The sequence below is a fragment of the Haliotis asinina genome, chromosome 14, assembly GCF_037392515.1.
Source record: "Haliotis asinina isolate JCU_RB_2024 chromosome 14, JCU_Hal_asi_v2, whole genome shotgun sequence".
In the NCBI taxonomy this organism is placed as follows: domain Eukaryota; kingdom Metazoa; phylum Mollusca; class Gastropoda; order Lepetellida; family Haliotidae; genus Haliotis; species Haliotis asinina.
Genome location: NC_090293.1, coordinates 29,292,797 through 29,310,374, shown reverse-complemented (window position 1 = coordinate 29,310,374; position 17,578 = coordinate 29,292,797). Strand labels below are relative to the sequence as shown.

Genomic DNA, 17,578 nt, shown 5'->3' with positions numbered 1-17,578 from the left:
AATAATCACGCAGACACTGTTTCAGATAGCCAATACATTTCTGTCAGTTTTTAATATAGTGCCATCCATCTAATTTCAACAAATCAAATTGCGCGTTACAAAGTAAACGATGTAAACACAGCTGAGAGACAAACATGGGTATTCTTCCAGTGAATGGAAATCGAAAGCTGGAATTAGCAGTATATGCGACATCACATCGTTGATCATAAACGTTAGTATTTATTCATATTTCTTTTAAATATATGGCTTGACAATATCGAATGCACGTCATTATTTTAATTCGCCCCTGTTGTCAGTCTTGAAAAAGATATATTTGTTTCCTCGTCAAAAAACGAAATTCCTGGGAATTTAATAATCATCCCTGGTGGTCTTATTACACATCCCGGATCCCTTTAGACAAGTTCTAATTACATTTACCCTTGTTAAAGCATGAGCTTCTAAAACCATCCAACACTAATGTTCACTCACAAATTATTAACTTCTTTGCGTGGAATCGTGAAATTGGTGTTATGTACAAAAGCCATACTTTTGTGGATATACAACTCCTTATTGCAGTATATGCGACGTTTTTTGTGTAGGTACCAACACCTTTGAAAAGTATATGCGTTATTATGAATTGTATACTAGATCAGTGTAAGTAATGTAGTTGTATATCTATACAACTATCACCCGTCATCACAGCAACTTAAACAATTCACTCAGAGAAGTATGTTATGTATCCTCTTCATGGAATGTAGTATTTTCAACCATCAACAAACTCAACAACCTACAGATGAGGTTCATACAACCATATGACCACCTCATTTACTTGATGAAGAAGGAAAAAACTACAACATCACATGATGATATTCACCATAACTAATTCTTAATTAGCAATACAAGGGTCCTGTGATTTGAATTTGTTGTAGTACAGTGTACCAAATCATTTCATTGCTCAACAGGATTCTCATATTTCCAGTACAGACACTTGAAATTAGTAACTATTAGTTCTCAGAACCCTTGGTTTTTTTGTTGACATGGTTACGGTAAACCCTGCATTAGGATCTGTTTTAAGGTATATCTATGTGTGTGCAATTATGAGCTGATATATTCAGTGAATTCAGCATAATAGGACATGTAATAATGCAGGTTATAATTTTTCTTCAGACAAACATGCTTGTGAGGTGTGATCAGTTCATTGGTTCAATGATTGGATTGTATGTCCAAGTCCACTATCAGATTGTAAATTGCTCAGTGAGACATTAAATAAAATACAAACAAACAGTAAATAGTTTAAGGTCCTTATTTACATTTGGCTGTACCAGTTGATAAAAAAATGGTTTATCTGTCTGCACCGTGTCTTGGTATATTTTTCATGTGGTCATACAGTGCCATTCAGATAATCTCTGACTCATTTGTATTACGTGGCATGAGTTACTTAAGTGTTTGATGACAGTCTTTCTGCCATATTATAGAATGTTTATGAAATCAATCAAAATCAGTCAGGTGTGAAAACAAAGCAAGGTAGTATTAACGCTCATAATGTAGCCATCTAAGTGCTTACTCTTGCTCAGTAGTTTTGGAATAGGAGAGAATTGTAGCATGAATTGATGGAATGAAAATAGATAAATGTCAAGGAACTGGTAAATTCAGTAATTTATTAGGAAAACCTTTCAATTACACTGCATATCTATGACTGCACCACCTGAACCTCCATGTCTACATTTAGTCTGAATGGAATTTCTTGATAACAGGCACTGAGATCTAACTTTCATTTTCACAGTGTTTAATTTAAAATAATTTTGCCAGTTGAAAGATCTAACACATTAACAGTTGATAAGTGTGTAAGTTTTTGAAATTGTGAGTAATTAATTTATTTGTATCATCTATGAAACAATAATTATTTTGTCTGCATATTTGGACGTGAACATTGTGTCAGATACACAGGACTTTCACATCAGGGCGAACTCTAATCAATGAAAATCTTCCTAATATCCAACACTTGTGAGCACACCATTTTGTGAAAGTTGGTATTGATATAAGAAAAAAAACATGATTTAAATGCACACCTCGCCTTAGCAGTATGCCACAGGTTAAAACTTGTTTGTTCTTGTTTGTTTTACCCTCGACCTAAATAATCTTTTTTTAAATTTTGGGACTACATTCTTAATTTAAAGGATTTTTATTAGGCTGTTATAGTTATTTCAAGAATTAGAGCAATTTCAGAACTTGAACTTAGAAAACAGTTGTTCAAACAATAACCCGAAAGGTATTGTTCAAATATTTGACACACAGAACAGCTTCTTTGAGGGAAAGATGCAGTGCAAAGTTGAGTTTCAGTTTTCTAAGTTTTAAAGAGTTGCTTCGATTTACAGATTTTAAAGGTAAAAAAGAAATCAACAGTACTTCTGTTCATCCAGTAACTTCAGTAAGTTTGAATGGATTCTTTCCAAATTTGGGAATCGGCCTTTGTATCTCTAGGAGTGGTTCAGTGCAAAGTTACAGTTTATGATAATGTAAGTCACAGACCCTGACAAAGTTTGTTTGCCGCTGTATTTTCAAGGCTGTTTTTGAAAAATATAAACTTCAGTTTCAGGCATCTGTAATGACTGGGGAAATCTGGACCTGATCTGTTCATCAACAATGTCCCGTACTAAGCTCAAGAGCGCTGACCAGTACAAGGTGCTCACCTGTATTTGCCCGGATGAAGAATGCCAAGCCAAGTTGTACTTCCCAGCTTTTGACAAAAGCATTGAGTGCACAAGTTGTGGACAGCGCCATGACAAAGCCTCTCTTCAGAATGTTGAGGAAGTCACAAATACCAATGTTGCGCTGCATAATCTTCTGAAGAACGTTCTCCTTGGCAATGTCAAACCACACAAAGGTCCGGAAAATATCAAGGTTTTAGGCTTGTCAAATTATGTGTGCAAACTTCTTTCACCAATTCTTACCAATTATGGCATGGATAAGCTGACTGGGAAAGCTAAGTTGTTGCAGAATGAATTTGACTGTGCTGTTTTGGGAGATCGTGCCTTTCTCATTGACCCCGAACATTTATCTGTAATGGGATATGGGTGTGACCGTTCAGGGAGTAAATTGTATCTTAGGGAAACGCTGAACATCGTTCAGGAGGTCAATGATCAGCAGGAATATCTCATTCCAATCCATGCAGATGGTGATGGGCATTGTTTGGTACATGCTGTGTCAAGAGCTCTGGTTGGTAGGGAGCTCTTTTGGCACCCTCTTCGAGTCAACCTCCAGCGTAATTTTCAGATGAATTTAACTAAATACAAAAACCTGTTTCAAGACTTTATCGATAAAGACGAATGGTCTGACATAATCAGTGAATGTCACCCAGACTTTATCCCCCCGGACAGTGAACCTCTTGGCTTAAGAAACATCCATATATTTGGACTTGCAAATGTCTTGAAGCGACCAATCATTCTCATTGATTCCATTGAAGGAATGCAAAGTTCTGGAGATTACTATGGTAAGTATGGCATGATTGTTATTGTTTCAGGTAACCATGGTAACTTTACTACTTGTGACAAAAAACATGATAATGCTTGAAAAAAATCCGTAAATCCAAATGAAACATCTGATGTTCCTTATGGGATAGTTTCAAGTTTTCCCTTTTGCCTACCAAGGATGCTTATTTTGCAATGCTTGATAAGTTCCTGAAATAGCGAGTGTGGTTTTACTTTTAGCAATATTCCAACATCATGGTGGAGACCCCACAAATGGGCTTCACTTAGTACCCATGTGCTGAATCGAACCCAGTTCTTCAGCATGACGAGCCATCACTTGAACCACTGGGGTATCCCACTGCCCCAGTTCCTAAAATAGCTACAAAAATGAGAACAGAAAAAACAACCATTTGCCATCCCAGATATATAATGTGAGTTCCCTAAAGACAATTTCTAACCATTTGTATGTTCACTTGAAACATTTGTCCAGATTACCATTCTTTTGTATCAGAACATTTATTGCTGGCAACAACAATAAACATCATCACGAGATAGCACAAAGGGTGAGGCCTCCTAGGCATGCAAGTAACAAGGGCTGCAACAATGCATCAAACTATTGATGGATTGCAATTGTTGAGTCTCTGATAAGAGTTAATCCATGGTAGAAAAGAAAGACTATCGATGCATCAGTGTCCCTATCAAAATACATTTAGTACCAGATTCGTTTGGTTTAATTTAGGGTTATCCTCCCCTGTTACTTGTAAACTGTATACTTGATCTGGGTTTCCAGTTTCTTGTCAGTTATTTTAAAAGAGACTGAAACAACTTCAACTTGTTTTTATTTCATATAAACCAGGCCCCCCTAAGTAATTGAAGGAATTACAGCATGTTTGAAGGAATTGCATCTCAAATGTAAACAAATGCAGTCCACTCGCGAAACAATTGCAGTGATATCGGTAGTTTAGCGGTAATAACAGAAACACATCGGCCCTATCGGAAGCAATGTCGGTAATACTGGAAACATGCTCGGCCATCTTCGGAGATTTTTCGGTCGCGAGCGGAAACTCACGCAGCTAAACATGGCGTCGTTGGAAGAAACACCTGTCTCGGTGAGTTGTGTTTTTAGTTCCTACTATTACATTTTTATACTTATCCATCTTTGACCACCCGTGTTGAATGCGTTTAGGTATGAAGTGTTGTCGGGACAATAGCTTATGTTTTTAGGAAAAGATTGTCAATGCAGAACAGTGTCACAAGTCATGCCCCTGGAGATTGTTTATACTTGAACATCGAAGTCGTGCCGATGATTACGAACATCATGAACGTGCGCCATGAAGAAGTTTTTGAGCCATAAGTATTCTTTCTATGAAGTGCAATTGACAAATTTAAACACATTTTACAAAAAAAAATGATGTTATATCTAGCGCACGTTCGTAATCATCGGCACGACTTCGATGTTCAGATGTAAACAACCTCCAGGGGCATGACTTGTGACACTGTTCTGCAGTGACAATCTTTTCCTAAAAACATAAGCTATTGCCACGACAACACCTCGTACCTAAATGCATTCAACATGGGTGGTCAAAGATGGATAAGTATAAAAATGTAATAGTAGGAACTAAAAACACAACTCACCGAGACGGGTACTTCTTCCAACGATGCCATGTTTTGCTGCGTGAGTTTCCGCTTGCGACCGAAAAACCTCCGAAGATGGCCGAGAGTGTTTCCAGTATTACCGACATTGCTTCCGATAGGGCCGATGTGTTTCTGTTATTACCGCTAAACTACCGATATCGCTGCAATTGTTTCGCGAGTGGGCTGTGTTTGTTTACATTTGAGATGCAATTCCTTCAAATTTGCTGTAATTCCTTCAATTACTTAGGGGGGCCTGTAAACTATACGTTCATTTGAGAAATGACTTCAAGTGAGACATGAAAAATAAAAGTATTTCAATAGTGTTGCAATAGTTGGTGGCACTAGACTATCACTATCACAGTAGTATGTTGCAATAGACTATTGCTATTGCAATAGTTGTTTCTGCCAGTAACCTTGGATCATGGGTTACTGATTGTATTTTTGGTTTGTTACTTTTACACTCATGTTTATGAATTTCATTAAGTTTGGCTAATTTGCCCCAGCATGAAGTTGACATTTTCTGATACACCCGCAACATTGTGATCAGTGTCATTCAAAATAACTCACTCACTCAAGATGGTCCTAAAGTCAAAAGCAATATGATTTGTTATGAACATGATGAAAAACATTTGTACTCTTCAACCTCAGGTGGTTCTTCATGCTGTGGACCATGTTGTGTGAAGCCCATTTCTGGTGTTTCCTGCCATGATATCATTGGAATATTGCTAAAAGTTGCGTAAAACCATACTCACTCTCACTCACTCACTCACGTTTTATATTAATATGTTTGGTAAATTAGCTATACCGGTTTCCTGAATCTTAAACTGCAATGTAAACGATATACTCACATGTACAATGTGTGAAACCCATTTCTGGCCCCTGCTGTGATAATGCTGGAATATTGCTGAGAGTAAAAGCAGCATAAAACTAAACTTACTAACTGGGCCCATTTTGTGTGCCAAGGCTGTTGGGCACAAACTCAAATTTGAGGTTAATTTTGTTGATGGCGATGTACTGATGGATGGTACAGCAATGGGACTAAACCAGATGAAGCCCTTGACCAAGTCTGTTCAGAGTCGTTTTTTGTGTAGAAGCTGTCTGAGAAGCCATTGCATGGAGTGCACATGCAGTGTGTGGAACAGAACAGCAATCCAACCAACTCCTTCGTCTGGATGAAGTCAACTGGTCTCAACTGTGAAACTGAGGGCTTCCTTTTTGCTCAGGACCAGTCACTTTCCAATCGCAATCATCAGAATGTGATTCTTAATTAAAATGTTAACATGAAATGTTGATTATGCAATGAATTTACAGAGGCTGTCCATCACTTTGTCAGTGGATGCCCTTCTTTGGCACATACAGCATATCTTTAAAGATATGATGGCATGTTTCGCTACTTTTACTATTGTCTTCACCATACTTGTAGCTTTGACTCTGAGGTCCATCCATGGTACGTACCTGAACATGTCCAAGGTATCCTGGAAAATGACAGTTTTATACTTCTATGGAATAGGCCCATATATAGCCTCAGAAAAATTCCTGCCAACAAACCTGATCTTGTCCTTTTTTGCCAGTGAATTTATTTATGTCATTGAATTTTCTGTCCCGTTTGATTGGCAAGATTCAGGAAAAGGATAACAAATATTCGGAACTCGCCTTTGCTTGCATCCCAAATACATTGTAGTCAGGCTCTCCATTGTTCTTGGTACCCTTGATATGGTACCTCCTGAACTCTTGGTACAGATCAGGAGAGTGCCCAGGTTCTCTACTGGAAGCAAAGCCCCTCTGACAATCTGGGTAATGCAGAAGGCTGCAGTGTTGAAGAACCTTCATATTCTCTGGAATGTTCTTGGTGGGTTGGACTAGGCAGTGTTACCAGGGAGAAGTCCCATTCGCTGTCTGGGCTGCGTGTAGAGGGGGTGAGGGCCCTGAGGTAATGATGAGCCTTTCCCGCCAGGATCACCCGAACCCTCTCTGCTGCATTTTCATCTTCAAACTGTAAAATATAATATATGTGAATTTATATTGCACCAGCTCCATTCACAAGGTAAATGCTCATAGCGCTAACAGTCAAAGCAGTCATATTATTACCCCGGATAACCCAGACTGTTAGGCGCTAGAAGGTTATAGTCACCCACTGTGTACCCATGATCACTCCTGTTAATCCAAAAGTTTATGGGTACTTCGAATGATGAGAGGGCGATGTGATAGTTGGGTGGAATAATATGAAGATGCTGTAAGGAAAAATTGTAATCATAAGATCCTAAGATAGTCTTATTTGCATTTGAGTTGTTATCACTATCAAAGGCACTATGTAAATATTGATATAATGTCATAAGGAAATTAACTCATATTGACTTGAGTTAGTCATGCAAGGTGTCTTCTGTTACATAGGGGTGGTGGGGTAGTTTAGTGATTAAAGCATTCGCTTTAATTTTGGGTTTGATTCCGCACTTGGGTACAATATGTAAAACACATTTCTGATGTCCACCACTGTGATACTGCTTGAATATTGTTAAAAGTGAGTTATAACTGAACTTACTCACTGCTGTTGCACAGGGTTGGTAGGGTAGCCCTGTGGTTGAGACGTTCGCTCGTCACATTAGAGTCCTGGGTTTGATTCCTCACACGGGTACAATGTGTTGAACCCATTTCTGGTGTCCACCACTGTCATATTGTTGGAATATTGCTGAAAGTGACATAAAACTGTACTTACTCTTGTTGCACAGGGTTGGTAGGGTAGCCCTGTGGTTGAGACGTTCGCTCGTCACATTAGAATCCTGCGTTTGATTCCTCACACGGGTACAATGTGTTAAACCCATTTCTGGTGTCCACCACTGTCATATTGTTGGAATATTGCTGAAAGTGACATAAAACTGTACTTACTCACTCTTGTTGCACAGGGTTGGTAGGGTAGCCCTGTGGTTAAAACGTTCGCTCGTCACATTAGAGTCCTGGGTTTGACTCCTCACTTGGGTACAATGTGTGAAACCTATTTCTGGTGTCCACTGCTGTGATATTGGTGGAATATTGGTAAACGTGTTGAAAAACTAAACTCACTCAGTCTTGTTCAACAGGGGTGTTCCTCCCAGTGTTGGTGGATCCAGAGGACTGCAAGAAGGATGGTGTGCTCAATAAGCCTCTGTGCATCGCCTGGAGCAGCAGTGGAAGAAACCACTTCATCCCTCTCGTAGGCATCAGAGGTAAGAAACTAACCACGACATTGATCTTAGGGATTTCTGTTTCCCATTTTGTTTATGAATGTGTAATAATTGGTATTTTTTCACTGACTGTCAGCTAACTTTATTTATGATATTATGGAAAATGCAATTAATTTCACCATTTCTAAGGGTTTATATCCTACTTTTGCACCCCATTAACATGATTAAACTATAATTGCAGGCTCTTTTGATCTCACAGCTTGACATGGGTGTAGCCATTTGAATGCCAGCATGCATGACAGAAAATCTACTTTTGGATAGCATAGTTTCTTGGAAGATGATATCTGTCAAATCATGTCTGCATGGATATATCTGTTTTAACCGAGGGATACCTAACTATCTGTTTTGTGCCCAACATTATTTCTATCCCTGTAAAAGAATAAATTTGAAAATGAGTAAAACGTGCTGACCCAGCATGATTGGGGTATGAGAAAAGGCACTAGATACTCTTGTGTGTCTGAAAAATGTTAATGTGGCAAATACCAACGTCAGGTAAACTTCTATGGACAAGCCAAAATCTGTACAACTTTCAGCTTTTTAGAAAAGCGTGAAATATTTTCATTTGACTTAACAAGATATGAGTCTGTATGTGGAGACCATTTGGACTGGAGAAGAGGTTCCAGGGCCTAGATTTTCAAGGTCTCTTAGAGCTAAGATAGTTGTAAGTTATGTAAATGAATAGCACTTATGACTATCGTAGCGCTAAGAGAGCCTTGAAAATCTAGACCCAGATATCAGTAGATCTGAGATGACAGAGTTTGAGATAACAAGTCATGGTTAGGCGGCCTGTCATTGTTTATGTATGTTATTAGAGAATGTTACAAAGTTGGGGCAGCTCATGAAAAAATTCAGTTTAGTCGGCACCGTAGTATTACAACTGTTGAAGTATTTAGTATAACAGTTGTCATCGTGTCATGATTACTCTACGAAATGGGATGCAAGCTTTTTAAGTAGAATCTTTTTTTATAAAAAATCCATCCATTGACAAAGTCATGGGAAAATACCAACAGGAAACAGTGAACAACGCCCAATGTGGTTCAACATTTGTCTCCATTTGTGATGACATGACAAATATGAGTGCTTATGTATTTCAATCAAATGAATGATTTAGTTGTTTTCATTGGTATTTTTTTTATCAAAAGTGGTGATGTGTTATGATATTGAATTACCTTTGCATGGCGTTGGCTACCAGCAAAGTAGTTTGTTATGTATTCTGTAACCAGGCAAGCCTGTGCCCAAACTGCCACGCTACATGATCCAGCGAGCATGGGGAATCCCAGACACCTACATTGACAAGTACATTGAGTTTGATGAGCAAGGAATGTGTCGCATTGGAGGAGATAAATCTTTGCAGGTGAAGTTCATGTCTGATTTGTTGTACAGAGGATGTGAGCTTAGTTGTTTCTGCACCAGAAATGGGTTTTAGACATTGTACCCATGTAGAGAATCGAACCTGGGTTTTTAGCCTAACGGGCAAACACTTAACCACTAGTACTGTTATCAATTCCCTTTGGAATGTATGGGCGAAAAAGAATCCTGTCAGTGGTTAGTCTTGGTTTGTTTGTTTGTTGTTTAATGCCAAAATGCAATATTTCAGCGATGTGGTGGTGGTCTGTAAATATTTGAGTATGGGCTAAACAATCCAGTGATCAGAAGCATGAGTATTGATCTATGCAGTTAGAATGCTTGTGTCAACCAAGTGAGCAGTCCTGACCAGCTGACCCTATAAGTCACTACTTATGAGAGACATATGTTACCTAACCCAGGTCTGTATTTGGACAAAAATGTGTTACAAACACTATTACAAATTTGCATATTGAATGGAAATGGATTTCTTGTCAGCAGTATTGCCATTATTTATTCTCTTTGGCGACCCTTTATGTGATATGATCTCAAATGATCCTCGAAATCAGCTTCATGCTATCATTGTACTAAGATGACCTCATGGAATGAGTCCCTCTCTCAAAAGACTTCTGAGATGCTGAATGTGGTGTAAAACATTAGCGTTTTAACTTGTTGCTTAAAATAACTGAACAATCATATTGCAATGTGGTTCTGAGTAATGTGTCTTTCCCCTCAGGATCGTTATATACAGAAACTGGTGCATGCCATGGAGGAAGTGTTCCAGGAGAAGTATGGTGTTCATCCCAGTGTCGTAGCAGATGTACATCAGTTCATGTACAAGCAATCAGGTATGTCATAGCAGAAGTACACCAGTTCATGTTGTAGCAGACGTACACCAGTTCATGTACAGATAGTCAGGTATGTTGTAGAAGACGTACAACGATTCATGTACAAGCAGTCAGGTATGTCATAGCAGTCAGATGCTGTTCATGTACAAGCAGTCAGGTATGTCATAGCAGTCAGATGCTGTTCATGTACAAGCAGTCAGGTATGTCATAGCAGTCAGATGCTGTTCATGTACAAGCAGTCAGGTATGTCATAGCAGTCAGATGCTGTTCATGTACAAGCAGTCAGGTATGTCATAGCAGTCAGATGCTGTTCATGTACAAGTAGTCAGGTATGTCATAGCAGTCAGATGCTGTTCATGTACAAGCAGTCAGGTATGTCATAGCAGTCAGATGCTGTTCATGTACAAGTAGTCAGGTATGTCATAGCAGTCAGATGCTGTTCATGTACAAGCAGTCAGGTATGTCATAGCAGTCAGATGCTGTTCATGTACAAGCAGTCAGGTATGTCATAGCAGTCAGATGCTGTTCATGTACAAGCAGTCAGGTATGTCATAGCAGTCAGATGCCTTTTCATGTACAAATAGTCAGGTATGTTGTATCAGACTAATTCATGTGCAAGAAGTCAGGTATTTCATAACAGTCAGACCCCAGTTCATATACAAGCCTTCAGGTATGTCATAGCAGACACAAACCAGTTTATGTACAAGCAGTGAGTTATCCTGAAGCAGATGTACTCCAGCTCATGTATAAGCAGACAGATATGGCATAGCAGATATGTAACAGCTCATCTACTTTTTCAGTAAAGTACTTCTAGTACTTTAGTTGGATGGAGTACCATTCGTGATTAGAACCCCTGCCCACAGCAACTGGGGGCTTTACCATGGGTATCTAATCCCAGTTATATAATAGGTATGTTTGACCACTTTCTAAATGGTATTGTGTATTTATAGCACTTTGGGTCATGGGAACCTTGACACTTTACACTTATCAGAGGGGTGCACAAAGTCTGCAGTCTTGACTACCAGTTGTCCAACTTCCATTTTTGTGGAAACTGCGATGACTGAGTGGGTTAAGTAGATGACTATGCATGCTGAGTGTGGATAGGACTCAATGGAACAGAAGTACTAGAATCTGTACTTTACTGATAAAGTATAATTGCAGGTATAACATGAGTTACATAAATGACATGATTGGCTAGGTAGTAAGCTGACAAGGCCAGACAGTTTACAGGAGAAATGTGAGGTAGCCTTTGTGTGTTTTGAAAGGTCTCTTTTGACTGACATTTTGTTTCTCAAGGGATTGTGGGAGTAAAGAGTGACACCGTCGTCCTGGCAACACAGAAAGCCATCCAAGAAAAACGTCTTTACCGCTGCCTGATGTGTGATGCCATCACTGAATACAGCATCCCCGCAGAGTGGTTCCAGCGTGGGGGCAGTCTGTACAATCTGGCAGTACAGACTTATGGGGAGCTTCGTCATGATACCAAGTACTCCTTCCCAATGCAAGGTGCAGTACTTAGTTGTTCTTGTACAGTATAGTGTTCTTTCATTAAAATTAGCTGCAGAAGGTTGCATCATGCCAGAAAGTTCTACTCCTAGATCGGAAGCCTTGTTTAACTTGTTTCTACTTCTAGATTTTTCTGCTCCATTTTTGTGCTGATGGGTTTCACCAGAGCGGTCTGAAACTTAGGCTGCTTATTCGCTTTCAAACCATGCATATGAAATAGTAGTTGTTTTTGTATCATAAACATGTTGAATGTGTCAGTGCTTCATGTCATATATCAACTGATTACTGGATTGTCTGGGCGAGGCTCAATTATTCATAGACTATTGCTGGAATATTGCTGAATGCACTGTAAAAGTGTATTGAAGCTGATCACAGGTAGATGGATTGAAAGTCCATATCAAATATATGGCCAGAATTGCTATATGCTATTCTGATTAATTGTTACTATATTTGGGTTTTTTTTCGAAAAAGCACTTTTCAAAACATTTTCTTTATGTTCTGCTTTTTACATTACCTAATTGAAAGGAATGGGTCATTTTGCGCCTGAAGCAAATGTATTTTATCTGTGGTAATGCCAAAAGTTATTTGACAGTAACACACTGGAAATTTCTTGTCTCTGTTAAGTTTACATCAACATCCAAATGTACAAAACAAGATGCTGTATCAGTTACAGTGGTTGTTGGTTTAAGAACAATAAGCATGACCCTTATCAGTTCTGATACTGACAAGGGTGATGTACATAACAACCACAGCACTACTACTGTCGTAGGTCTAATCCATGAAGATACAGGTTCTCGAAACGTTTGTAGCCCTACGAACTTCTTAAGTCCATTCTTAACACATAGACTACGGTCAAAGTTAAGAATTCTTAGGGCTACGAACGTTTCGAGAATAAGGGCCCTGGAACCCATGTTGGTCATGAAAGGCAGGAATCAAGTTTGATGACATGGTTGACATGTAATGTTATCCCAGTTGTGTAGATTGGTTCTCACGCTGTTGATCACTGGATTGTCTGATCCAAATTCGATTATTTATAGACCACTGCCATATAGCTGGAATATTGCTGAGTTTGGCGTAAAAGTAAACTCACTCACTCTTAGTTCTATGTGGGAGTGGTGATCTAGTTGACTAAAAGCACTGCTATGTGAATGTTTGGCTGAGTAGACTAAAGTGATACAATGTGTTTCCTGGGACACACTGGGTTTTCCCATGTGGTATGACTGAAAAGCAGTATCAGACTACTGACAGTCACCTAGCTGTATGAATCTCTTGCAGATACTTTTTGCCTTTTGGGAAAATGTGACAAAATAAATGCAATTTGACAGCATATGTTGAATCTGGCCAGTTGTGTATATTTCGTCATTTCATATGAGAAGAATCTGGTTAAGCATGAACTAATTCCTTTAACACAATTCATTTTAATCCCAATAAAGACTTGTTTGGAATTTACAAAAAGAAAATCATTTCAGGATTACATTTCTACTTTTAAATAGAATAATCAAATTTTCCGATGAAGCAGGGATTTATGGTATATTTTTGTCAAAATATAAAATGATAATTAATGTTATTTGCTCATTGTCTCTCATGTTGCCTTTGTGTGTCTTCATCCAGGTGCTGACTGTACCTACGACAAGTATAATGACCAGCTGATTTTGAATTCACAGTTGAGCAAGTTGTCCAAGTGTGCTTTCTGTCAAGGGTAGGTAAACAGGGCGCATTTGCTTACACCAGTTTGAGTGATGAAGTTTAACACCACTTTTAGCAATACTACAGCAGTATCATGAAGGGGACACCAAAAATGGGCTTCACACATTGTACTCAGTGTTTGCACTAGGAAAATGTAGGTGTCATCACATCTATGGTGTCATAAGAGAGAGTCATATACATATTTTTTGGATTCAACTTCAATTTGTCATGGAGACATCAATTGTGATTGTTTAATAATGACAAAAACAGGGTAAGGCAGGCCAGGTGTTTAATCAGCACTGAGCAGTTAACTGGCAAACAATAAATTAAGGTGTAAACAACAGAATATTACAAGCTTAGATTATCTGAACTTAGGGTCCAGTAGCACTGTGTCAACAGTGACGCAAACTTCTAAATTCACTGCGCACTTGAGATCATTTGCGTGTCAAATAAGCAGGTTTTCTACTGTGTGCCCATGTGGGGAATTGAACCTGGGTCTTGACATAAATATGGTAAAACTTTGCTAGACAGTGAACATGTCCTCTCTAAAAATTTGCATGTTTTGGCAGTTATGAATACAGTATCTTGGCAGGACATAACGAAACACATTTTGTATATGTGTATGTAAATTACAGTATGGTTTACTGACCTGGCTTTAATGCAGAAAAACTACTTCTAAAGATGTAATCTCCTCTGCATAATTGTGTCTGACTGTGATTTTGTATGCATGAAAGTGAAGAGACCAGTCAGATTACATAATCTGGCCTCAGTGGCTTGTGACTTGAGTGGCTTAGACAAAGAGAGTTTCTTCTGTCACGAGAGAGTAAAAGAGGACAACAGCTCAGGTTGAAAGCAGTCTTATTAATACTGACTTACACAACCTTATCTTTAACCATATACCACCACACATAAATAAAAGACTTACATACATGTATCCTCCCTTAACTGTCATTCTAGTCAAATCATGAAACCTGAATATATATTCCTTGTCTAATAAGGATGACTTTGAACATGTTTTTTAATTGTATCTGAACATACTGAAAGACATGTCCAACTTTAAAAAATGCTACTCAAAGACATTTTTCTTCATCATTAAGATTTAGAAGGGATATGGGCAGAAATCTTACACTTATTGCTTTCCACTCAAGCCCTGCATAGTGTGAGTGTGTGAAAGTATCTTTTTATGCCACTTTTAGCAATATACTTGAGCAATATCATGGCAGGTGACACCAGAAATAGACAAAGCCTCGCAATCATACCCATGTTACACGTGCCAGTGGTATTCCATCCTCGATATCCTCAGGGTATACGTTCCGATAAGTCTCCACTTTACCCTGGACGCATCTACGGCTCTGCCCGATAAATTTATAACCTCCCTTGACTGTCTTTTGATCCAGTCAGGTGTCTACGCTGGGAAGTTGAGCGAACCAATCACAACTCACTTTCGTTTTTTGAATTATCTAACCGATTATACTTGTCAACAGAAACCATGCAGAGGTTCTCTGGAAGAGGTAGAAGGCTTTCTTGCATATGTTGTTTTAAAGTTTCGGACCTGTCAATTTGTTTGTATGATTTCCCTAAAATCTGTGACGCACTGCGAGCAAACCTTTGCAGTTGCGACCGCTACCTTTGTTGACACTGGCAAGCTCAGTTATAATGGTGGCCTAGCTGATTGGCTACTGTGAGAAGGCGGAGTCAGCAAAGGGAGGTAATAAATTTATCTGGCAGAGCCGTAGATGCGTCCAGGGTATAGTGGAGACTTATCGGAACGTATACCCTGGAGATGTCGAGGATGGTGGTATTCTTGAGGTGCACTTAACTCAAGTGGCACTGACATGTTGTATAAGGTTTGGTAGCACCAGGATATGTTTGACACTACTCATGATACAGGAGACCCATGTCCAGTGAGGAGAGCCTTTAGCTTTGCTGTAAGCACTGTAAGTTGAATATACCTGAAAATGACATGAATGTGATACACATTCTCTGTTAAAACCTTTAATTACTTTAATAGCATATCATATCTCATTTTATTTTTGTGTCTGTTAACAGGGACAGAGTCCGCCATGTGACTGGTAACAACAGTATCCTATACCAGAACGGCGACCGCACGCTCACCCCGTCCACTTCCACACGCTGCACGTGTGGCTTCAAGCACTACTGGAACGGCAGGGAATATGACAACTTTCCAGAAATGTAAGGGACGGGCAAGTTAACGTAATTGTTTTCTCCAAAAAGAAAAGCCTGATAATTATTTTGATTGGTCCACATGATACTCTTCTCCTCGAGTATCCTTGCCTGCATTTGCTTGTTGGAAATCTGGTAATAACACCTTCTCCGGACATTAGTTCACCTCTTTATAAATACTTTCATTAAACTTCTATTACCACTGCATGTCTGAGTTGACCAATTGTACCTCTTTCATCGAAGAATTCATGATTTTGCTGTAGGGGTGAAACGGTACTCTCTCACCACGGTACAGTGCGTACTGTAGTACAAGGCCTTTGGTTTGGTCCGTTTCAGTTGTGTATTGTGAGATATGATCATAATTCAGAAAACTGACAACAGCGAAAGTAAACGGTACATTGTTTAATAACAACTTATCCATAAACTTTGTTAATTCGAATGAACAAAACAGTCATTTTATAAATTATGTTGAATAATAAATACATAAAATAGACAACAAATAAGAACTGGATAGCAAATGACAAGTGATCCTTCATGCAATCATCAGTATTTTTCATAATAGCATGCATTCCAGATCTCTTGTGAGATCACTCAGGTTGACAACAGTTTTAACAAATGATCACGTGCCTATAAGTAACACCTAATTTCAAGTCAAGTCATCACATTCATAACTGACCAGTTGTTAAAACATATCAAGGTATAATATGATGTGTGTTTTGTTATTTTAGTGTGAACAAATTATTCTCACTGATAATATTTTTAATTGATTGGATAAGAAAAATTGACACTGATACAAGCTGCAAAATTATACACTGATTTTTCAGTATATCAAATTGTAATTACATTTAGACTCAGAACTTGATCTTTATTCAGTGAGTTTATGTGTTGGACATTAACTCAATAAAAAGAATGAAATCTCAGACATGTATGAATTTGGAATAGTTGCAATACCAGTTTCTAGATTCTAAGATAGATTTACTGAAAACATTCGAGAGGTAAGTTTTGCCATGACACGTGACAAACTTAACCACTTGATATTATGTGTTCTCAGTAAATCCAGAGTTCATGTTCCGCTTGATACTTATTCATGAAACGTGTTTTTGTTGCAAGAAAATTAGGAAATTAGTTCTTTTAATGTGTCAGATCATTTTTTGCATTTTTTCTAAAGTCTAACATATTCTTCTAGTCGTATTTGGATAAATCCAGTGGGAATTTTAAACCTACGATGTGTAACAACTGGTCTTTAATGCAAATGATTTGTTTACATAATGCATGCAGTGACTGAAGGTATAACACAATTGGTAAATATTTTTGACATAACTGAAAAAGGAAATCAGGTACTGATATCTTGCTGACTTGTAGATCTAAGTGGACATCTAGGGCAATTCCAGATGGCGGTCCTCTGGGAATGCATAGAATTGGACAACATGATTCGATTTCTTGACATTTTAGAAGAGGTATGAAAAGGTTTTTAAAATTACCATAAGAAAGCCGAAAACACCCAATTTTTTTTACGGACCAAATACCGCAGTTCTACTATTACCGGGATATACCATTTCACCCCTATTTTGCTGTACAAGTGAAGTGGATGACATTTTATATGAAGAATTATAAGACATGCACAAAATGTCTGTACTGTTTTATTGGAAATGCTGACTTAAAACCTGATGTTGAATCAAACAGATCAGTAAATGTTTTAGCTTTTAATGTG

The 17,578-nt window shown here is 38.4% G+C and overlaps 1 protein-coding gene across 2 annotated transcripts in view; it reads left to right on the top strand.

Moving 5' to 3' along the window:
- Window positions 1-103: 103 nt before the first annotated feature.
- Window positions 104-17,578, top strand: part of LOC137261296 (deubiquitinating protein VCPIP1-like) — a 34,090-nt gene continuing 16,615 nt past the window's right edge. Inside the window, exons 1-8 of one of the 2 annotated variants that reach the window (XM_067799019.1) lie at window positions 104-211; window positions 2,570-3,469; window positions 8,156-8,281; window positions 9,523-9,653; window positions 10,380-10,491; window positions 11,788-11,997; window positions 13,609-13,696; window positions 15,733-15,876. In XM_067799019.1, coding sequence (XP_067655120.1) covers window positions 184-211; window positions 2,570-3,469; window positions 8,156-8,281; window positions 9,523-9,653; window positions 10,380-10,491; window positions 11,788-11,997; window positions 13,609-13,696; window positions 15,733-15,876 — 1,739 coding nt within the window. In that variant the 5' untranslated portion in view covers window positions 104-183. The remainder of the gene's footprint in view (window positions 212-2,569; window positions 3,470-8,155; window positions 8,282-9,522; window positions 9,654-10,379; window positions 10,492-11,787; window positions 11,998-13,608; window positions 13,697-15,732; window positions 15,877-17,578) is intronic. The other variant, XM_067799018.1, reaches the window with a different exon arrangement.